This window comes from Pararge aegeria, chromosome 27 (assembly GCF_905163445.1).
Source record: "Pararge aegeria chromosome 27, ilParAegt1.1, whole genome shotgun sequence".
NCBI classification, from domain to species: domain Eukaryota; kingdom Metazoa; phylum Arthropoda; class Insecta; order Lepidoptera; family Nymphalidae; genus Pararge; species Pararge aegeria.
In genome coordinates, this window is record NC_053206.1 from 1005076 (window position 1) to 1029271 (window position 24196).

General features: G+C 37.7%; 2 protein-coding genes across 2 annotated transcripts in view; one reads left to right on the forward strand and one right to left on the reverse strand.

Annotated features, from left to right (window-relative positions):
* Positions 1–24196, reverse strand: part of LOC120635602 (lachesin-like) — a 177895-nt gene that overhangs the window by 51145 nt on the left and 102554 nt on the right. The window lies entirely within an intron of this gene.
* On the forward strand, positions 10366–14214 carry LOC120635520 (uncharacterized protein K02A2.6-like). The gene has a single exon (XM_039906540.1). It carries the CDS (start codon positions 10366–10368, stop codon positions 14212–14214), a length of 3849 nt encoding a protein of 1282 aa, XP_039762474.1.

Genomic DNA, 24196 nt, shown 5'->3' on the forward strand with positions numbered 1-24196 from the left:
AGTTATATCGATGAAAATTGGTTTATTTCCAAACAGGATCGCGACATCAAATCTTGACTTGCAAGCAATATAATTATACGGGTTTTAACAATTTGTCCACTAAATATAAGCTTATTGATGAACATACATAAAGAAATACATACATTAAAAAACCTTATTTATGATAATCGAACCTTATCCTTTTTTAAAGTTTATTAAAAAAAAATGTAGCCATAGACAAGCAGCCTGGTTGTAGATTTATTAATCTGGCCCGGCTTAGGCGCTCGATGGATGCAATATTGCGGCTCGATAGAATCGATACTGAGTTGTTAGCGTAAATTGGATTCTGTACAGTTCGCGGGGTTCATTTATCGAAAATATCTCCTCAGTAAATATGCTGTCCTAGTACTTTGCCTATCTCACATAATACGTAGCCTTTATTCACGTCAATCTGTTGCTTCGTCGCTGCGTGAAAGACGGTAAACTAACAAATACTTATATCTATGCCAAAATATGACCTCAAAACGTTGCCCTTTTGCTGCGTGAATAGAGGGAAACCAACCGAAACTTTTTGAATATTATATATTTTAGTAGCAATTTATTCTTGTGCAAAAGTATAAAATTGTATGCATAGGCAAGCAGCCTGGTTGCAGATTTATTAATCTAGGTTAATTTATTGAAAATATCTCCTCAGTAAATATGTTGTCCTGGTATTTTTTGTGGCTCGAAATAATAAGCTTTACTATGATGACTGTACTATGATGCTTTACTATGATATGGCATTATAGTAATTTACTATGATGTTCAGCGAAGGAGCATAGTAATGCTCCTTCGCTGCTTGAAAGAAGGGACCACCAAGAAACATTTTTTTGATATATTATATAATAGTTTATAGTAGAAATGTGTTATTGTGCAAGAAGTATAAAATCGTAGGCATAGACAAGCAGGTCAATTTATTTGGATTTTGTACAGTTCACGGGGTTCATTTTTAGAAAATAGTTCTGGTTTTTTTGTATCTATACAAAATCACGTCATTAAATTGCTCCTTCGCTGCGTGAAGGAACGGGTTGTGCAATAAAGTGAAAAACGTTAACGTGAAAATATCTCCCAGTATCTTATGTGGTCCTGGTACTTTGTATAGGTCACCTGATATAAAGTAGCTTAGATCACTATGGCCTCATAAACTATTTCCATGCAAAACCTAGTCATTTGCTCCGTCGCTGCGTAAAAATAGGAAACCCGACAAACACTTTTGATTTTATAATCTATACTAATGTTATAGAGTAAACTCTTGGATTGAAATCGCGGAATGTTATTATAGTTAGGCTTTATAACATAACCCTCGACCAATAGAAGCGGAGTTGAAAAGTCTTTAAAAACAGGAAAAATCATTCCTTCTGAGAACTTCCGATGCGTGCGTTGGCTAAACATAATAATGCCAAAATAATATATGATTGTGTTTTTCCTCTTTAAAAGTTCTAAAGAAACATTTACGACAGAATATGTCGATCTTTAAAAGTTGACGAAGACATCGCGTCTTCGTCAACCTTAACCGCATTTAATATATAAATTTTCAAAAATATTTCATTACGTACCCAAAGTCTAAACGCCAATAAGTATTTGCATTAGAAATAGTTGTGAACTCCGAAGTCGTAAAATATCGATCAAAAGAGCGAGGGGAGCGCTCGGTTTTAATGACGTTTCCATTGATTTATAAGTTTGAAATTAGGAAAGTTTGAAGTCTAAGGGAACTGCCCTCTGTTATTATCAAAAATATAATAAGAATACATCTCATATAACAACATTTATATAGGTTATTTTTAAAGTTATACTTCTTTTGGCGCGTTAGAGCAAAATGAGGGTAAATGCGCGCGAACACCGTCTCAAAAAACCGACATCCTGAAGTTAGCTACAGTCAACATTTTAGTTTTTCAAAAAAAGTTCATATCAATATATATAAGTTGCATGATAAAATAAAAAATGTCCATTTCTTAAATTACGTAAAATAATTTTATTGTTTAAACTTTTATTTAAGTAGATAATAAAACTTTCAATGTCTTAAATACCTATTTTCTATTGTTAACTTCGTTTTTTCTACAAACATAAAATTAAAAAAAAAAAAATTTACATTGTTAAGCAAAAGAAAGAAGTAAAGCATTGAATAAAATAGTATACAATTATTTTTCATTGATTTAACTGTGAACATTTTTTGGCCTTGTACGTGTGAATAATGCCAACAGTTTCCCAATTTCTGGCGCATAAATACTTAAGCTAAATTTTCAAATTTTATATATTCGTGAGTTAAACATTATTTTAAATCTATTTCCGAACATTGAATATGTACCACTGACAGATTGTATAAAAGAGGTCAGTCAAATGTATTATGAACATAATCATTGGTAATCTCGGACATATTTTGCAATCTTTGACCTTTGTAGTCTTTGATATAGCTACGAGTATCTTAACTTAATTTTAAACTAGCAGACCCTCGCGACTTCGTCCGCGTATGAGTCAATCGAGAAGCTAAAATAGATCTGATGACATACCATTATTTTACGTGGTATACTGAGCTAGTAAGTTTTCATTATTTTAGTTGATACATACATACATCCATCCTCACAAACTTTCGCATTAATAATATAAGTAGGATGGTACGCATGCATTAGATCGTTGTCCCATATGCCTTGCGACTTGCTGTTATTTGTGAAGAGTTTATCAAATCTTTATCAAAATAAGACAATACATGCTTGATAGTATACAATTTCAAATAAAAAAGAATTGTTAAAATCGGTTCAAATTTAACGGAGCTATGAAGTAAGATTCATAAAAAATTTCATCCCATTTCCCTGAGGAAACTTATTGTTTATCGGCATAAAAAGTAGTCTATATGTTGGTCCGGAATATCAGCTACCACTACACCAAATTAAATTTAAATCCGTTTAGTAGTTTTCACGTGATGCCCGGACAGACAGACCGACAAAAATTAAATAAAAATCTGTTATTGACTCAATATCGATTATAAAGCGTCCCTCGGTGAAAATTTTCTAATTATATTAAATGTACAGAAATTTTCCAGCTACAGTTTTATTTATTTATTCATTAGCTTTTCAAGGGAAACAAACAGTATTATTACACATAAAAGTAATGCCGTATTTTTGTATCACATAAACCAATGAAGTTTCCACTACTTGGTTATACATATAATACGATCAACCACAATTGCTTAGGAATAAGTACCTAGCAAGCAATTATTATACAAAAAAAGAAAAAAAATATAATTTAATTGAAACAAAAATGAAAAACAAAAACTTTAAAGCTATAGTACTTATTTTGTCATAATAAATTTCCTAAAAGTGCCAATAGTATAATTAATATCAGTTTTATTATCTTAATATATATAAATCTCCTGTCACGATGTTTGTCCGCGATGGACTCCTAGACTTCTTAACCGATTTTAAATTTAATTGGCACACCGTGAGCAGTCTGCTCCAACTTAAGAGATAGGATAGCTTAGATCTTTAATTATAGTTGCAATTTTATTCTATTGCAAATTATTTGTCTATAATTAATTGACAGTCACATGTTATACATATATATAACTACTATACTCATTTAAGGCTGAATACTGAATAATTTAAAAACAAAATCAACCGCCGACGAAGTCGCGGGCAACAGCTAGTAAGTATATAGATATTGCACGCCTGAAATTGTGGACTGTATAAACAATGTTATCCGTCACGACCTTTTATGTACAGTTTACGCAATAGTATTATATATTTTTTTTTAATTTTCTGTTCTGGTCTAGCGGGATGCAGCGGCCGTGGCTAGTTGCCTAGCGAAAAACGTAGGTACTGTCAAGCGGTTTTGCGTTGCGGTACTATGACGCCTTTGTCCCAAAAACGTTATAACTGTAATAAAAATCAAAATTAATTTACTTCAAGTAGGCCCAATATAAGCACTTTTGAAACGTCAAGTTTGTCTGTTTGTAGTGAATCTACCACCGGTTCGGAAGGCAGATTCTACCGAGAAGAAGCCGCCAAGAAACTCAGCAGTTGCTCTTTTCCAACATCAAAAATTTACGTTTACATTTTAACATTCATTTTTCTATTTTATGAGTGATGAAAGCGGAGCCGGATGTTTCCAAGCAACCTTGTCATTAAGAAATTCATCAATTGTATAATAACCTCGCTGTAATAAATGTGTTTTAACACATTCTTTAAACTTATGCATTGCTAGGTCCAAAATTACCTTAGGAGTCATATTATAAAAGCGTATACTCAATCCCACAAATGACTTCTGTACCTTTTGCAGACGATATGCAGATGTCACTAATTTATGACCATTTCTTGTAAGTCGACTGTACATACACTGACATACCCCTAACAAGTTAGCCCGCTATCGTCTTAGTATGCATCATCATGGCATTGCAGTTACGGGCTAATTTGTAGTGGAATAAAATCCTGGTTTGTGCCTAGTTAGAAGATTACAAATTACAAATTTTGAATTTTGATTTTTTTTTGAATCTTGTTATAGCTTTTTGTTACCAAAAGAGGTGACCCCTGCCCTGTAATTGGTCGGTAATGGGTTGATATGAAGACGGGGTCTTCGGCCAGGGTATGCGTAAAGCACATATATAGCATGAAATAGAAATATTCCCCTCCAATACGAGCTATATAAAATAATTTGGGTTAGCAATGCTTTTGTGCATGTATGAAACGCACGCCACTGTGAAGATGATGATGTTTAAATTGACTTTGAATTTGACTAAGTCATAAAGAAGAGAGAAGATGATTAGAGTTTAGAGATTGGAGTTGAATTCTCAGTCCACGTGTAAAGAACTTAATTTTTTTTACAAAAATGAACCGTATAAAAAATACAACTAAAAACCAAGAAATTAAAATTTTTTGCATTATTTTTTCAGTCAGTGCCAAGTAAAATATAGAAGGTTAATAATTTATTTAATTATTTAAATGAAAAACGTTTGTAAACTTGTAGAAAACAAATTAAAACTCACTTACCTATTTTATTTGACAAAAAATCCAACACATCGCGTCGCCAATTTCCCAAAATAAGTTTGAAACACAGTTTATTTATAAAAAAAACAGGAATTTATAAATTATTTATTTCACAAAAAAGTTGCTGTGCACATTTAATTCGATATAAATTTTTGAACTTTATTTACCTGCGATATTCTCAATTTAATATTTTATTTTCACTTGGCTTTACTTTTCATTTGATTAACTCACTGTGTACAATTTATTCATGGAATACAAATATTGTTAAGTATTTAAATTTACTATAATTTTCCACAATATATATTAATATTTAATCACTGAAGTAGCTGTCTTATAGCACGATTATTTTTAAATAATTCTTTCTGAAGATGATAAGTAATATTCCATTACGTAACTAGTTTAACGCGTATAAAAAACTTGTGCGTTTTTAACTCACATTGATTACACCACGCGTGTATCAGAACCGAACGCCACCACACAACTGAGCATGGGGTTGATTTATGGGGTATCGTAGGGGCTGATAGAGAGCTTACGGTGGGCTTTGGACACGGTTACTGGTGAGGGGAGGCCCACCCTCTGGCATAACTTGGTGTTTTCATTTGTTATTGATAAAAGATCGTATTTAATAATCGATGCAAATAGACCTTGAAGTGTCTACTGGTAAATTCAAAATGACAGCATTTAGGTAAATGCATAAAATAGTAGATTATGAAACAAGTAATGTTACATACAACAATCCCAAAGTATATTACAGAAGAAAGGAAAGAAACGGTATTTAAGCAAAATCTGAAACATTGGCTTATTCAAAATTGTTTTCATGACGTAGACGACCTTTTTAAATATGATGCTAAGACCTCAATTACATGATGTCTTAATTATTTATTATCAATTATTAATAATAGTGTGACATTAAATCCTAATTCTACAAATATTGTAAATCGAAATTATTCTTATGTTTTAAGTTAACAAATTCTAATATTTAATTTTTTTAAGTTCTCTTTTGACATAATTTAATATTTCTTTAATAAAATTTAATTGGATATAGTAATTTAAATTAAGTAAAGAAATAAAAATAATTTTGACAAATTATATTGCAATGCCCCGGCATCATGTCTTTTATGTATGTAGGTACACGAAGCAATTAATAAACAATAAACATTGCATTTTACAGTCGAGGTGGTATTAGAAGAAAAAAGAATGCCGAGAGTGTAAAAAGTAATTTTCGATTTTCATCACACTTTCGAGAATACAGGATAAACTGAATATATGGCCAGTTATTTTCTTAGAACGTATTTAAAGTACGTTCTAAACCATTTTTCGCTGTTTTTCACTGTATGAAAGTTTCGTAGGTCGCTGTCTAGAATTTGGTCGAAACAGGTTATTCACTCGCGATTAGTGCCTAGATTACTATTGGTCTAATTTCCAATTAAAAGTGGAGATTTTAAATAATTAATAATAGAATAAAAAGCGAAAATATTAACAAAATATTAATCGCGGAAAATGGATTTTCGCGCGCCAAGGTAAACCGATATACAGCCAGCGCCGTTAGCTGCATAAAACCTATATAAAAAACAAAGAAAAGGTATTCATAAAATATATATTTGTTTTTACTTTTGTCTCTTTGTCTGTTTGTACCTAATCCCCGAAACCGGCGCGATTTTGACCGGAAATCAACCGTCAGATAGCTATATGTATATAAAACATAGGTATAATACGCAGTGGCATGCATAGAGGGTATAGTAGGGTCTTAAAACAAGTATTTTATAACTCTAATTCCATCTGAATCTAATTTATAACTCTTGCAATTCCTATCCTTAAGCATTTATAATTTTTATCGGAGATTTTCTTAATTCTATATCATCTGCATACCCTGTGCATACCCTCTATGCACGCCACTGATAGATAATACGGTGGACGAAGTTTTCATTCTATTTTTTTTGTGTTTCTGTCTTTCTGTTCTTTCTAATGAAACCGCTTGTTGTGTTTTGATCGTAATTCCTATTCTAGTTATATTATTAATGCGAAAGTTTGTTTGATGGTTCAATGTCAGTTACCCTTTCTGTCTTTACACGCATTAGAAGTTATACTCCTTTGGCGTAGCGAGATAAAATTTTTAAATCTTTTCAAAAATTTCATCTTTCGCCTTTACGTTTGTAGAATCTATTAAATAACTTTATTTATTAGATTGAAAGTTTTATTATAACGCAACCGTGCAACTTTCGTTGCACCAAATCGGTTATTACCAGAAAACTAAAATGACATTTTCTAAAAATTAATCCTAGCTAGATCGAATTATCGCCTCCGAAACCCCCTGTATACTAAATTTCATGAAATTCGTTGGAGCTGATTCCGAGATTCCAATTATATATATAAAAGAATTGCTCGTTTAAAGATATAAGATATCAGTTAGTTCATTTAAATGTCACTAAAAAATATATCTATATAATTAAAGAAATGGAATACTATTAGACTCGTAATCGGACAACCAACATTTGCGATTTATGTACAATTGAAACACCGAAATGCGCCATCAGACTTTGACAATTAAAAGTGTACACTGTCAAACCATGTAGTCAACTTCAGGGTGGCGGTGTGCATGCGCATCGTAAAACTTTACTCTCATCATTTTTCCCTAACGCGTAAAAAGAAGTATAACTCCAATAAAAACAGAGAACTCTCAGGCATGAAGGTTTCATCACAATTTCTTTTTCACTGCTAGTGACATTTTACTTTTGACGGCCGATTGGCGCAGTGGGCAGCGACCCTGCTTTCTGAGTCAAAGGCCGTGGGTTCGATTCCCACAACTGGAAGATGTTTGTGTGATGAACAGGAATGTTTTTCAGTGTCTGGGTGTTTATATGTATTTTATCAGTATTTATGTATATTATTCATTGAATAAATATTCATCAGTCATCTTAGTACCCATAACACAAGCTACGCTTACTTTGGGGCTAGATGGCGGTGTGTGTATTGCCGTAGTATATTTATTTATTTATTATTTATTTATTTACTGATTAAAAAGCCTTATCTTAAGGATCGAAGTGGAAATTACTTTAAAAGTTAACATGAGTTTATTTCTATAAAAAATGCTTGTATAAAATTGCAAATGGCTGACGGCAAATGTCAGAGCTTATTACGACTTCTTGCATTGTCGTTTTTTTGCGCTATTTTGCATTCACTCCGACATTAAGAATGGAATAAAATTTACTATGCATTTTCTTTATGACAGCGGTTACGATTTCGAGAGTACAGAGTACGAATCCTTTTCGGAGTTATGTGCTTTCATACTAACTAGCTTCTGCCCGCGACTTCGTCCGCGTGGACTTCAGAATTGGTTCTAAAGCTTTGCTCGTTCACAATTTTTAATCCTACCACTGCAACTATTTGAGAGATCGGTATAGGAAGTAAATCCTTTTCCATAGCATCGGTGACATGCATACCAAATCTGTCTGCCCGCGGCCTAGCTCGTAAACAATTGTCAATTTTCCCCCGGGAGCTTCTTAAGTAATCGAGATAAAAAGTAGCCTATTTTACAGTAAATTTATAAAGTGGGTAAATAATTAAACTTTTTATAACTATAAAGTCATATTTGCCAGATATTTTATTAAATAGTTCATAGATAGTTTTTAAGAAACAATTAAAATTATATTTGATTAACAACAAAATGTTCATGACATTGAGTTGTTGGGTATTTTGGTATAAATAAGACTGCATTATCGATGCACCTCAGTCCTACATGGACTCGAACGATGCAACGATACCTCCTGGCGTCTCAGTCGTTTATCACCTATATTATTTTCCATGTCAAAGGCTAAATGCATGCCAAATTTCATCCAAATCTGTTCAGCCGTTTTTGCTTCGAGGCGATTGAGTAACAACAAACATCCACACTTTTTCATTTAAAATAGTAGGATAGTATTATAATAGGATAGTAGGATAGTAGGATAGTAGGATAGTAGGATAGTAGGATTAGGGATGGAAAACGTTGTGAGGTACCTGCATTCATGGGCATGTCTTTAATCAGCACGCTGGGCAGACGGATTGGTGTTCGCAGTAGATGCGAGTAGACAGAGGACGATGCTGTTCATTCTCCGTTATATTATCTTAATCGCCTCGTACGACACCCATGGATAGAGGAGGGTTGGTGACACGCCGTCACTTCCGTTTAACCGCAGGTAATAATTTGAATTCTAGCGGGAAGCTTTTCTAATTCCTATTATAATATTAAGGATTACTTAAACGATAAAAAAGCTTGGATGTGAATTGCTCTAGCTTCATAGCTGAATATAAATTTACTGTGAGATGGTGATAACAAAAAAAAAAAAATTACCCGGCTAAGTTTGTTGTGGGCTCTTCTTAGACAGGGCGCGTTTGGAACCCTCGTAGCTTTAGGTTTAAGTTGGCGAACGAAGTTATCACCATCCCCTTACAATTATGTCAACATTTATGTATGAACGCTTCATCAGTGCCTGTGATAGGCCTACATGAATAAATTGAATTTGAAGTTGAATTTTTAATAATTCTGGAAAGGATGCAAAATGGCGCAAAAAACTCTACTATACAACTAACTTTAACGAGCTGTGAGATTTATCCGCCATTTGCAATTGTGTGCAAACATTTGTATAGAAAAGAATGTCATGTTTACTTTTCGTCGCCAAAGGAGAGCTCGATTGGGGAATATTATAAACCCAACCAGATGAAATCCTTGAGATGCCTCTCAATAATTTCGAAGTTTATATAAAATGTAAGTCAAAGTCAAAGTCAAAAATATCTTTATTCAAGTGTGTAAGTTTTTCAGTGTCTGAATGTTTATCTGTATATTGTTCATAAAAATATTCATCAGTCATCTTAGTACCCATAACACAAGCTACGCTTACTTTGGGGCTAGATGGCGATGTGTGTATTGTCGTAGTATATTTATTCATTTATTAATGAATGTTTCGTCCGGCCGGAGGCTTCGGTCAGACGAAACATACCGCCAAAAACGTGCGCCCGAGTGATTTAGGGTTATGATGCGATGTTTAGAAACCGATTAGGGGTATCTTGTAACTGCCACATCCAGGTTAGCCCACTAACATCTTATTTCTTTTATTTCACTACAAGTTAGACCTTGACTGGGAATTTGCATGATGCAGTCTAAAATGGTAGCGGGCTAACCTCTTAGCGAGCGTGGTAGTCATACCTGTAGTATATATGTGGGTAGTTTAATAATGAATGTTAATCTTAAAAACTAAGTGTGTGTAACTAGCAGTTTGAAATAAACGATTGCTCGGACTACGCGTTGTTATTTCTCAAGTATATTACAGTGGCGCAGTCGGTATAGTTTTTTTTTTTTTGTGAAATTCAGGGCGTGCAAGATGTCGGTGGCAAGATGTTAGGCGAATTTAACCTTAGTTCGGGGACGTGGACAACGTACATTGAAAGGATGGAGCAATATTTTCTGGCAAACGATGTAAAAGTTAATTTACAAGTGCCTACTTTGCTCGCCTGTGTCGGTGACGCAACATACGAGCTAATGGTGGATTTGTGTTCGCCGAGGAAGCCCGGCGAGATGAAATTCAGTGAACTCGTCCAACTGGTTAAAAAGCACATCCAGCCTACGCCATCTATTCTCGCTGAGAGATATAAATTTCGGAAACGAACACAGACTGTGAACGAAACGGTTGCCCAGTTTGCAGCAGCTTTGAAACATTTGGATAGAGATTGTGAATTTAAAGATAACCTTGAAGAGAATTTACGAGACCAGTTCGTATGTGGCTTGTCAAGTGAATCTACGCGGCAAAGATTGTTCTGCGAGGACAGCGTGACCTTCACGGTAGCCTTCAAAAAGGCTGTGGCGCTGGAGGCGGCGGCTAATGACGCGGTGGTAGTCGAGCAACGGCCAGCAGAGGGCGCGGTGCACGCGGTACAAGCGCGTGGCGCGCGGGCAGCTGTGGCCGTCAGGGGCGCAGCTCCACGATGGCGCGGCGAGGCTTCGAGCAGCAGGGTCCGGTATTCCGGTTATACTAATAATAGGAATCGTCCAATGAATCTATTGTGTGCGTGTTGTGGGAGCAGAGAACACACCAGACTAACATGTAAATATGCAGATTGGACCTGTAGAATCTGTCTGAAACCCGGACACCTGAAGCGGGTCTGTCCAAATGTAAGCAAGAAACCAGAGGGTCAGGTTCTTCGATTGGATACGGCGCGATCGGGAGTGCTGAATGGATGTGATGACATCAGCAGTGAACATGCGAGCTCGGCCGGGGAGTATGATGACGAGGGGACCGGCGGGCCCAGTGGATTATACATGGTGCAGCTTACGGGGAGTGAGCCCGTCATGGCCGAGGTTACCGTGGCGAAGAGACGGCTGGCTATGCATGTGGATACCGGTTCGCCTATATCGTGTATAGGCAACAAAATGTATACGGAACTGTTTTCGGATTACCGGTTACAAGATAACAGTTATAAGTTAAAGAGTTACGACGGAAGCGTTATTAAGTGTATCGGCTATATTAAAGTGCCAGTGAGTTACGGTCCTATCAGTGAAAATCTAAATTTATATATTATACAAAACGGAGGGGTACCCCTGCTAGGTCGTGAATGGCTTACAAAGTTGTCTTTGAGTGTAATAGTGCCAAAATCGGTCCTAGCCATCAATAATGATAAACGTGATGACGTCGGGGGCGTATTCGATAAGACTAGGTTCATAAGTAAGTACCCGGCAGTGTTCAGCGGCAAGCTGGGCTGCCTGCGCAGCCAACGCGCCACGTTGCGCGTGCGCGCCGGCGCGGCGCCAGTGTTTCGCCGCGCACGCCCTCTGCCGCTGGCACTGCGCGCGGACGTCGACGCCGAGCTACAGCGCATGCAGGCCGCAGGTATCATACAGCCCGTACCCTCCTCAGACTGGGCCTCGTGTTTGGTAGTTGTGCTCAAAAATAATGGCGCTTTAAGGATTTGTGGCGATTACAAAAGTACGATCAATCCTGTGCTAGAAATTGATAAATATCCGCTTCCTAGGTCCGAGGTATTATTCAATAACTTAAACGGTGGCAAAAGATTTACTAAGATCGATTTATCTGAGGCGTATAGCCAAGTAACCTTAGATGAATCAAAGAAATATACAGTTGTTAACACCCACCGGGGACTATATGTTTACAATAGACTAGTATACGGGTTAGCCTCGGCTCCGTCCATTTTCCAGCGCATTATGGAGCAATTGGTGGTAGGTATTCCTAACGTATCTATATTTTTAGATGACATTCTCATTACCGGTAAAACGGAGCACGAACATGTTAGAAATTTACATTCCGTTTTTGAAAGATTAGCAAAGGAGGGGCTCACCGTGCGGCAAGAAAAATGTAATTTTTTTGAAAAGGAAGTAAGCTACTTGGGTTTTATCATATCGGAACACGGGGTTAGGACCGACGATAGAAAGACCGAAGGTTTTGTTGGATTTGGACCGGGGTTTGTTTTGGTGCATTATGACGAGCGGCTCCCGCTTATCGTGTCGTGCGACGCGAGCGCGCGGGGGGTGGGTGCCGTGTTGTCGCAGCGCGGGGAGGGAGGCGAGCGGCCGGTGTCGTACGCGTCGCGTACGCTGAACTCCGCGGAGTGTAATTATAGTCAAATCCAACGCGAAGCGCTGGCGATTATATTCGCGGTAAAAAAATTCCATACCTACCTGTATGGACGGAGGTTTGTTTTGCGCATCGACCATCAGCCTTTGATAGCTATTTTCGGGTCTAAAAAGGATATCCCTCATATGGCTTCCGGGCGGTTAATCCGATGGGCTATTTTACTGTCCGGTTATCAGTACGATATCGAATACGTACAATCGAAGGCAAACAGCGCCGACGCGTTATCTAGATTACCTATCGATACAGGAGAAGAGAATAACGATGCAAATACATTTATTAAATTCATAGAAAACAAATTTCCGATTGACTCGAACCAAATTAAAATTGAATCGGGAAAGGATAAATGCATATCTCGGATTTTAGAGTTTGTTAAGACCGGCTGGCCCAAGTCAGGCTTTAAGGAACCGGACCAAGAAATGACCGCAAACTGGCGGCGTCGCGAGGAGCTGTATGTGGAGAACGGGTGTCTGATGTGGGGGTGTAGAGTGGTTGTGCCGCGTGCACTTCGGCCAGCGGTTTTGGCTGAGCTGCATGGCTCCCATCTCGGGATGGTCAAATGTAAAGGACTGGCTCGCAGTTTTGTGTTTTGGCCGGGGTTGGATAATGACCTGGAGCGAATGTGCTCAGCATGTCGCACGTGTGGAGAGGTTGCGGATTTGCCACCAAAAGCGCCGGTAGTTCCGTGGTCGTGGCCGTCTAATCCATTTGATAGGGTTCACATTGATTTTTTTTCATTTAGAAATATTACGTATCTGATTTTGGTTGACGCTTACTCGAAATGGATAGAAGTTAGCCCTATGTCCACGACGACCGCTTCGAACACGATTTTGAAGTTAAAGGAGATATTTTCGCGATTCGGAATTTGTCGCGTCCTTGTTAGTGATAATGGCCCCCCGTTTTCCAGCGAGGAATTTAAGCTATTTTTGAAAAACAATGGGATCAAACATGTCACCTCCGCCCCGTATCACCCCGCTTCGAACGGAGAAGTTGAAAACGCAGTTCGAACGGTTAAAAGATCCTTAAAGAAGGCGGACGTCGAGAAAATTTGTATTTTTAGTTTTTTACATAGATTTCTTCTGGATTATCGTAATAGTATTCACGGCACAACAGGAGATACACCTGCGAGATTGGTGTTCGGGCGGCACCTTAGATCGCGATTAGACTTACTAAAATCGGGAATCGTAGAATCCGTTTCAGATCGCTTACAGCAAAGGGCGCTTGCTAAAGGGGGAACTTTTAGATGTTGGGTAGAAGGGGATAAAGTATGGGCTAAAGATTTTCGTAAGAATAAAAGTTGGTGTTCTGCGATCATTATAGGTAGGAAAGGTCAGAATATGTACGAGGTCGAGACTGTGGAGGGTTTGCGTTGGAATCGGCACACTGATCAATTGCGTTCTAACTCGGCGGTTGACGATCGAGACACGAGTACACGGGATGGACAGCCGACAGTATCTGCTCAGGCAGCTTTAGCTGACTATACCATCGCGGGTAATGGTTATAGCGCTATGGATGTTGATGTTGGCGAATCTCATATTGTAACGTCACCCGTTCCGAATAAACGTGACCGACGACCACCAGATCGTTTTGGCTATGATTAAAATAAGTAACTAGTTAGTTGTTAAGATAAGAGAATGTAGTAGCTATTATAATATAAGATAGTTAAGATTTATTTACAAAAAGGGGGGGATAATGTAGTATATATGTGGGTAGTTTAATAATGAATGTTAATCTTAAAAACTAAGTGTGTGTAACTAGCAGTTTGAAATAAACGATTGCTCGGACTACGCGTTGTTATTTCTCAAGTATATTACAATACCCCTAATGCTACGAGACATCGCCCCGGAACACTAAATCGCTTAGCGGCACGTCTTTATCGGTAGCGTGGTAACTAGCCACAATGCCTCCCACCAGACTAGACAATTCAGAAATCATAAAATCCCAAATTTCCCCTGCTTGGCGTCGAACCCGAGGTCTCCAACTAAAACCCTTAGCACCCACCGCTGCGCCAGCGTAATACTTAGGCTCCCATTCGGAGGGACCGAGTTCGATACCCGGCACGCACCTCTATTTTTTCGGAGTTATGTGCGTTTTAAGCAATTAATCAAGTTATCGTATTATATGTATAACCAAGTTGTGGAAACTTCATTGGTTTATGTGATACAAAAATACGGCATTACTTTTATGTGTTATAATACTGTTTGTTTCCCTTGAAAAGCTAATAAATAAATAAAAAAAAAAAAACCCTATTTGTATTTATATGTAATATATTTATATATTTTATTTTTATATTTGTATAATTTTTAAATCTCATTTATTGCACCACCTACCTCTTTTCCATGTTTTTTCCTTTTACGCCATTGGTTGCCTGGAAGAAATCGCTATGTAGCGATAAGGCCGCCAAATTGTACTCTCTCGCTATGTATCTCGCTCGCTCTCCTTATGTCTATGATTCCCAAGGTAATGTTGGACCTACCAATGCATAAGTTTAAAGAATGTGTTAAAACACATTTATTACAGCGAGGTTATTATACAATTGATGAGTTTCTTAATGACAAGGTTGCTTGGAAGCATCTGGCTCCGCTTTCATCTCTCACAAGATAGAAAAATGAAAAATGTAAATTGTTAATGTTGGAAAAGAGCAACTGCTGAGTTTCTTGTCGGCTTCTTCTCGGTAGACTCTGCCTTCCGAACCGGTGGTAGAGTCACTACACACGGACAGACTTGACGTTTCAAAAGTGCTTATATTAAGGCCTCCTACTTGAAATAAATGAATTTTGAATTTTATGTAACTACTTTTTTTCTTTGGTGTACAATAAAAGTAAGTAAGTATTCATTAAATATAACTAGCTCTAACGGTGAAGAAAAACATCGTTAGGTAACCTGCATGCCTAAGAGTTCTCCGTAATGTCCTCAAAAGTGAAGTCCACCATTCCACACTGGGCCAGCGTGGTGGACTACGGCCTAAACCCTTCTTATTGTGGGAGGAGAGCCGTGCTGTAGTGGGCCGATGATGAATATAAAGAATCTAGTAAAAGTTTCTTGGGTTTTGAAGTCAAAACTTCTTAAGCCGTATTGAGCGATTTTCGGAAAGGGTTACATGAGGGTTCGCGTCACCAAAGACCTGGACATGCTCGTGACGTATTGCGCCCTCCCATCTTCCGTCTTCCCCGATACTTTTAATCAGGGTACCATCAAAACAAGAGTGAATAGGCATCTTCTAGGCAAGCGCGCTTCATTTTAGTCATCATGGACTCTCTTGTTCAAGAAGCGCTGGTCGCTTCTCTCGCCATAGCACCATCAACGACATCATCCGACGATCTCTTGCTACCGCTCACGTACCAGCTGTATTAGAACCTATTGGTTTGGCGCGGAGCGATGGCAAGAGACCTGATGGTATGACGCTCATACCTTGAAGGCTTGGAAGGTCACTTCTGTGGGATGCAACTTGTTTTAATACCCTAGCTGCATCCCACATCCAGGCCACCTCGTCAATGGTAGGTGCGGCTGCTTCCAGTGCCGAGCAGGCCAAGAGGCGTAAATATGAAAACCTGGATAGCAGCTTCATTTTTGTGCCTTTTGGAGTAGAGACTTTGGGACCGTGGGGTCCGGAGGCAAGAGCCCTTTTCAAAGAATTATCGAAAAGGGTTATCGAGTCTACCGGTGATCCTAGAGCGGGCAGTTACCTTGGCCAACGAATTAGTTTGGCCATCCAAAGGGGCAATGCTGCCAGCGTCTTAGGAACTGTGCCTCGCTGCGGTGGTTTCGAGGAAGTTTTAGATTTTATTTAGTTTTAAATAGTTTATTTTAGGTTATATTTATAAAACAATTATATTCGGTATTTTGTCTTTTATGTCCCTTATTGTCTATAGCTTGTTTTTTTGGTTACTTATCAGAAATTATAAGCATATTAAGTACTCACTAAAGTCCGCCAATCTGCATGGTAAAAGCTTGGCGGGTCGAAGCTTTAAAATACTCTCTCCCATGAGATAAGAGGTCTCTGCAGAGATCAACTAAAAATGCTAAAAATAAAACAATAATTAAATCCGTCAATACGGGTTGGAGCAGCATGGTGGGTCTTAGCACTATATTTCTCTCTCCGACAAAAACAAGTCTGTGGATATATACAAGAATATTTTTCTTAAATAAAAAAAATATGTTGTACCGTAACCACTCCGCTCCCAAGGGTGAAACTACCCTAAACTACCTTTGTAAAGAGAATTGAAAGAAAGTGCATTGGGGCTGAGTTATTTTAATGAAAATTCTTAGGGGTTGTGTTTTATTTATCACCCCCTAGACGTATGAGGGGTGGTTTTCATTTTTCATCATTATTATTGACGCTTGCGTTTGACCTCAGAATCGCCTGTGGTAAATTTGGCGATCCATCGTAATTAGTTTTATATTAGACTAGCTGTACCCGCGCCTTCGTCTGCGTTTGATTTTGTTTTTTGATGTGGCATTTAATTTAGTTTTAGTTATAAAAATAAAGTATTCACTATCGCTAAGCCTTCAATGAGGGGTTTGCTGCTGTCCGCTGAGGAGTTCTGTCCTCTATCTCTAACTACATTTAGCACAAAGTTTTGGCAAAATTAAACACATATTATAATCTCTATAGTACGAAAATAATTATATAAATCGGTTACATTTTGTCGGAGTTATGGTGTAAAATCGACAAACACTTTCATCCCCTCTGCCAAAGGAACCGAGCTTAATGTCGGAATAAAAAGTATTCTTTATTACTTCTAACACTTCCTAGAATATGTGTACAAAGTTTCATGAGGATCGGTTTAGTAGTTTTTGCGTGAAAGCGTAACAAACAAACTTACATTGACATTTATAATATTAGTAGGGTTAGGGATATTTATTATATTAGATAGATAATTTTAACTGGAGTTATCAGGTACATTTTGGAAGACTTTTTGGTGTGGAAAAATAAGATGGAAATCGATTTTGATACGCGATTTTTATGAACAATAGACTAATAATCGATTTTTTTATAATCATTCAACCGATTTTTGATCTGCCACCCCTCGAGACATAGTTTGGTCTTCTGGCCCGGAGCCCAGTACGCGTACTGCTATAGTATAATATCTGAATAATATTACATTAACGTTATCTGTGCATTTATAATATTATTCCTTCTGTGCTTTTAAAACATTTTAGTTTAGATTCATTTAATCAAACATTCACTACAAGTTACTTTTTTATTTATTTGTCAGCAAAGAGCTATGAAGCAAAATTGATAAATACTTTCATCCCAATTATTGTTTATCGAGATATAAAGTATTCTATATGTTGACCCGGGATATCAGCTACCACTATACAAGATTTTATTTAAATCCGTTCAGTAGTTTTCACGTGATGCCCGGACAGACAGACAAAAATTAAATAAAAATCTGTTTTGGACTCAGAATCGATTATAAAGTATCCCTTGGTTGAAATTTTTAAAATATATCATATGTACATAAATCTTCCAGTTACAGTTTTATTATAAGTACATATAGATTGTGAAGCTACAGTAAGTGTACCTATTTCTTTAAATTTTTCTTTAGGTACTTGAAACAATTCGTAAATAACTTGGAAACGGCGTATTTTTTTTAATTTGAGTGTCCCAAGTTGCAAGGACGATCCTTCTGACTCATTAACTTCTATCTTGTTACACAACGGGACACAAAAAGTTAACATCTAGAGAAAAACTTCTTTAATTAAGTGTCCCTTTTCGAATCACTGTTTTGTAGTGTACATCAAAGCAGCGGCTATAGCCCAGTGGTTAACAATTCGGCCTTCCCGGGGATCGAGTTCGGTCTCAGGTTCGCACCTTTTACTTTTTTGAATTATGTGCGTTTTTGAAGTTATACTTCTTTGGCGGCGTTAGGAAAAAGTCATGGGAGTCAAATTATACGACGTTACGAAATGCGCGCTGCATGATGGTAGTTGGGAAACCGAGTGAGAGGGGAATACATCGTCCGCCAGCTCACTTTTTACCGTCCGCGCACACCGTCACAAAAAACCAACACCCTGAAGTTAGCTATAAGGTTTGACAGGTACACTTTGAATTGTCAAAGTCTGCGGGCTCATTCCGGCGATTTAATTGATTCAATTGTACAAAAAACTCATATTTAAATGTTCAGTGAAACCCGGTGGTCAGATAATGAGATCACTAGATAATGCGTTATAAAACTTTAAATGTATTCAATACCTTTATTGTTAGTGTCGTTTTCTGTACAAACGTAGAATCTCTCTCTACGTGGTGTTCCTCATTGCTGAGGGTCGTGACCCCTTCCACTTACAACTTTTTGGACGATTTTGTGCCATTTGACTCGGCTTTGAGCAACGTTTAAAGCCGTATGCACTTTGGTGTCGAGAGCAGTGCGGATTTGATCCGACCAACGAATCGGGCTACGTCCTCGAGGTCTCTTTCCTTCCACTTTGCCAGTGACCACTATCTTTTCAAGATTGTCTCCATCTCTTCTGGCAATGTGACCGAAGTACTCGAGAATCCTCTTAAGACAGGTGGTTGATAGCCTTCTTGTAATTTTAAGCTGTCTCAAAATCGATGCGTTGGTTCTGCGTGCCGTCCACGGGATTCGCAACATTCTCCTCCAGCACCACATCTCAAAAGCGTCAATACGTTGTCTATCAGCTGCTTTAATGGTCCACGTCTCAGCTGCATACGGAAAATATAGGAAAAATAAGTGCGCGGCCCAGACGCACTTTTGTCTTGATTGAGATACTCCTGTCTTTCCAAGTCCTATGTAGCTGTGACATTGCGCTTTTGGCCAATCCGATTCGCCTAAACGTAGAATAAGGCATGAGATAAATTTTTGAAATGATTTTATCTTGTTACGCCATAGAAGTATTACTTCTAACGCGTGTACATAAGTACACACGTGATTTTTTTTTATTCCACTACAAGTTAGCCTTTGTCTGCAATCTCACCTGGTAGCAATTGGTGATGCAGTCTAAGATGGTAGCGGGCCAACCTGTTAGGGAGTATGGTAGTCATACCCCTGTGACATACCCGCGTGAAACCCCTAATCGGGTTTCACGCGACATCGCACCGGAACACTAAATCGCTTAGCGGCACGTCTTTGTCGGTAGTGTGGTAACTTGTTACGGCCGAAGCATCCCACCAGACCAGACCAGAGAAAATATCACTAACTAGCGGTGCGTCGCGACTTTGTCCGCGCATAAGTCAACCTTAAAGGAAAGACATGTGCTGTCGCCATATGTCTTCCATACTAGACTGCATCATCACTTACCACCAGGTGAGATTGCGGACAAGGGCTAACTTGTAGTGTAATAAAAATAAATAATAGTTTAAAAAAACTAAAGCACACGCTTTTTATAGAAAACCAAACTAAAAAATTGAAAATAAATATTAATAAATTTAAATTAAGAATAGTGCTAAAAATTTCAATAAATATAAATTAATAATAGCCTGAATAAAAAAAAAAAATTTATTGTAAAAAAAGCGTGTTTTTTAGTTTTTTTAAACTATTATTTATTTTCTACTTTTTTGTTTGGTCTATTTATAATAGCTTGTTTTTTTCATTTTAAACTTTATGATTTTTTCGCCTCATTTTGGCAACTATTTTTTTAGTATTATAGCCTTGTTAGGTAATTTTCTGTGGAATTAGTATTTTACGCTACGCTTTTTTTAAGTTAGGTACGCGAACGCCATCTGTTGGTAACACCATAGGTTTTTTACATTTGGGTCTAGATGGCGCTGTAGTCATTGTAATTAATAGTTCGAAAAAGCGAAAAACTCTAATTTTTTATATTGAAAATTGGAATAATCTTCTCATATTAGTGTATTGTCATCGGTCCTCGATATGTCTACAAAGTTTGAAAGAAATCTGACCGTTTAAAGTGGGTCAAAACAGCGTCCAAAGAAGTCGGTTAACATACAGGTGAAGCTAATAAAAACGTGTTAAAAATGCACAAAACGCACTATCCGAACGCACCTCTAACTACAAAAAGTTAGAGTTGCGTTCCAGTCCGGGAGTCGCTCTCTGTCCCACCGTCAGTGAAGTCAATGCCAGTGAAATTGGATGAAGAATAATCCCAAAATAAAAATAAATACCTACTTCAAAGTTTCGGGCCAAAAACTTGGACACGGCGCATTTTTTAATTTGAGAGTCCCAACTTGCAAGGACGCCTCGTGGCTTCCGATTCATTAACTTCTGTCTCTATACACTGCGAGACAAAAAAAGAGGACAACTGTGCAAAAAACTTTTTTAATTAAGCACTGGCTTTCGATTCACTGTTTTGTAGTCTAACTATCCACTCGTATTGCATATAGCTTATAACAGTCTGTTGTCTAGTCTGCTGGACTAGAGGCCTCCCAGTGACGTTCCTAGAGTTTTGAAGAGAGAAGAAAGAAATTATGAATCACAACAATCTATCGGAGAAGTGTGAAGTTGTTCAAATTTGACATCCTGAAGAACTTCAACCGGTAATGTTGCTTTTTATGTCCATATAAATTATTAAATAACTAGCTGTCGCCCGCGACTTCGTCTGCGTTTGTTTTTGGGAGACTGAGAGAGAGAATTTTTTAATTCACCTAATAAACAATATCTAAAAAGAACAGTCTGATCAGTCCCAGCTTCTCCTATCACTTACAAAGAATAGTATTCATCAAGATTCGAAATCGCATTGTTAATTTGTATGCTACAGGTTAACGAAGAAGATTTCTAACATTTTTTATTTAGTCCTAGCACTGAAGTCCTTATAAATGTGGCAGCACCATATGTTTGATGCTGAGGTTTGCTGTCCTCCATGTCCAAACATATTCATCAGATCTACATGAAATCTGGGCAAAATTAAACAGATATTATAAACTCTATAGTACATAAATAATTATTTAAATCGGTTATTATTTGACGGAGTTATGGTGTAAAATCCCTTTGAGCCTCTCTCCCAAAAGAACTAAGATTAATTTCGGGATAAATATTATCCTATGTTACTTCTGATATGTGTGATAAGTTTCAAGATGATCGGTTCAGTAGTTTTTGCGTGAAAACGTAACAAACAAACTTACAATCACATTTATAATATTAGTAGGAATAGGGATTTAGATTGTCTCTGCTACACTAACATTTCTACAGGTGAAAGCAGTAAAAAATAAGCCCCATGCAAGCCAACGAGAGTGAGTGAAACAAAGCGAGAGGTCTTCGTGCGCGATTGGGATATTTTGGCATTCTATCGCTGCCACTCGGAAGTTCGCTGCGTTCGGGATATTCCGTACCGCTGCGTTCGGGATATTCCGTATCGCTGCGTTTGGATATCGCGCAGTGTAATTCTATGGGCCGGTTGCTACCACACCTCCCGTAGTGTTTGTATACTCATGGTGCATACACTATTGAGTCAAATTTAATACATTGTGTTTATTTCCTCATTGCTATCAAGTATGAAATATTTTAGGAGATTTATTGTAACGCAAGTCGGGCTTTTCGGCTTGTATGGTAGTACCGCCACTGAGGCTTCCACCCAGTGGCGATCACAGGGTATGCAAACAAACGTATTTTTTGAAGTGAAAACGTCTTATAATTCGATCGAGCTGGCTGCACGCACGAAAAAACATGACTCATGCGGCGTTACCTCGCTCTGAGGCGTTCCATTTGAGGCTTGAAGTTTAAGCGAGAGCGCGGAACGAGCGAAAAAGGGGCACAATCGGCCTCCGCGTTAGGCAGCGTTCGACATATGTCTTTCTCCTACTTGAGAGAGCGATACGTCCGCGTGGAAAGCTGCTATACAATAATACATTTACACGTTTTCGTCAAGTGTGAAGTGCAGTGAAAAGTGAATGTGGTGTCAATTGTTTATAGAAACGATAAATGCGGCGATAAAGGTAATGATTTTTTCCTAATTAAATATGTAAAAAACGCTTTTTCATATATCGAACCTTTCTGAAATGTCACTTACTCGTATCACTGGAAAAAACATTGGTTACTTTACGAAAAGGTCTCGAGGACTCAACGTACGAACGAATATGAACTCGAGAGAAAAGTTCTTTACAAATATATTTACATTGTTAATTGTAAAAAAAAAAACTCCTTCTCTATATTACAAAATTTCTATCAAACACATAAAATTAAAATGTTCTTTTGAAAAATGCAACCATTCCATCAGTATTCTCTTATGACGTTGTCACGTTTAACTATCGTCAGTAAACCGACTTTACAGACAACCGATTTATTTTTGCTTGAATACCCTGTGTCTGAAAGACTCCTTCTCCCAACTGTGCAGACTGTCGCGTAAGTGAAGATAAAATAAAATAAATAAATATACTACGACAATACACACATCGCCACCTAGCCCCAAAGTAAGCGTAGCTTGTGTTATGGGTACTAAGATGACTGATGAATATTTTTATGAATTATATATACATAAATACTTAGAAAATACATATAAACACCCAGACACTGAAAAACACTTAATGCTCATCACACAAACATTTTCCAGTTGTGGGAATCGAACCCACGGCCTTGGACTCAGAAAGCAGGGTCGCTGCTCACTGCGCCAGTCGGCCGTCAAGATGTTTATCACATTCCGATGGAAAGGTTTGCTGATGTTAACATAAGTTTGTCAACCCCCTATTCTGAGGCCGCGAAATCTTTATATATATATTTCTTGTTTATATATATATTTTTTGCGTGCGTGTGTCTGTCACTGAACTCCTCCTAAACGGCTGGACCGATTCGAATGAATTTTTCGGTATGCGTTTGGGTGGCACCCTGGATGGTTTAGATTCACAAATCAGCCCGACAGATGGCGCCGGGGTCCGCTGGTAAATGAATAAATAAGCAGTTACAGTACAAGCAACTATCGCTTATGGAATTCATGCTCAAGCGACTTTAGCACCATTGACTGATAGTATTAGTATAATGGCGACCCACTTAAATGTATTTAGAGCTCACAGAATACGAAGGTTGTGAAGGAAAACATGAACAGGTTTTAATTAAAAAGTTGCTTTCAGTTTTATAGTCCGAGAGCCGGTGCAACATTTAACCGAAAGTTTATGCTGGGTCATTATTTTTTTAATTAAATGAAACGCGAAACGAGATGAAATACACTCAACCTATTTGCTTTTTAGTTTTATTTAATCAGGCTTAAACACACTATGAAGCTTTTGTAGACCCTAACTAAAGAGTCGGATGACATCAAGTGAGTAGCGGAGAGCCGCTGAATATAAGCGACGAAAAGCATGGAATTCCTTATCACCTTGGCAACCAATAGACGGGAGTTCCAAATACCAAGGTTTTCTGGAGTTGTTTGCCTTCCTGTTCGGAGGTCATCCTATGCAGTGGCGTGCACTTTATAAATTCGTAAAAACACTGCCTACCTTATTGGTTAGAAGCAGGCGTTACTTTGCGTAATTTCATGATATATTATGGAAATTAAGTTTTATTTGCTATACTCCGCGACTTTAGGTAATTTTGGACCTACCAATGCATAAGTTTAAAAAATGTGTTAAAACACATTTATTACAGCGAGGTTATTACAGCGAGGTTATTATACAATTGATGAGTTTCTTAATGACAAGGTTGCTTGGAAGCATCCGGCTCCGCTTTCATCTCT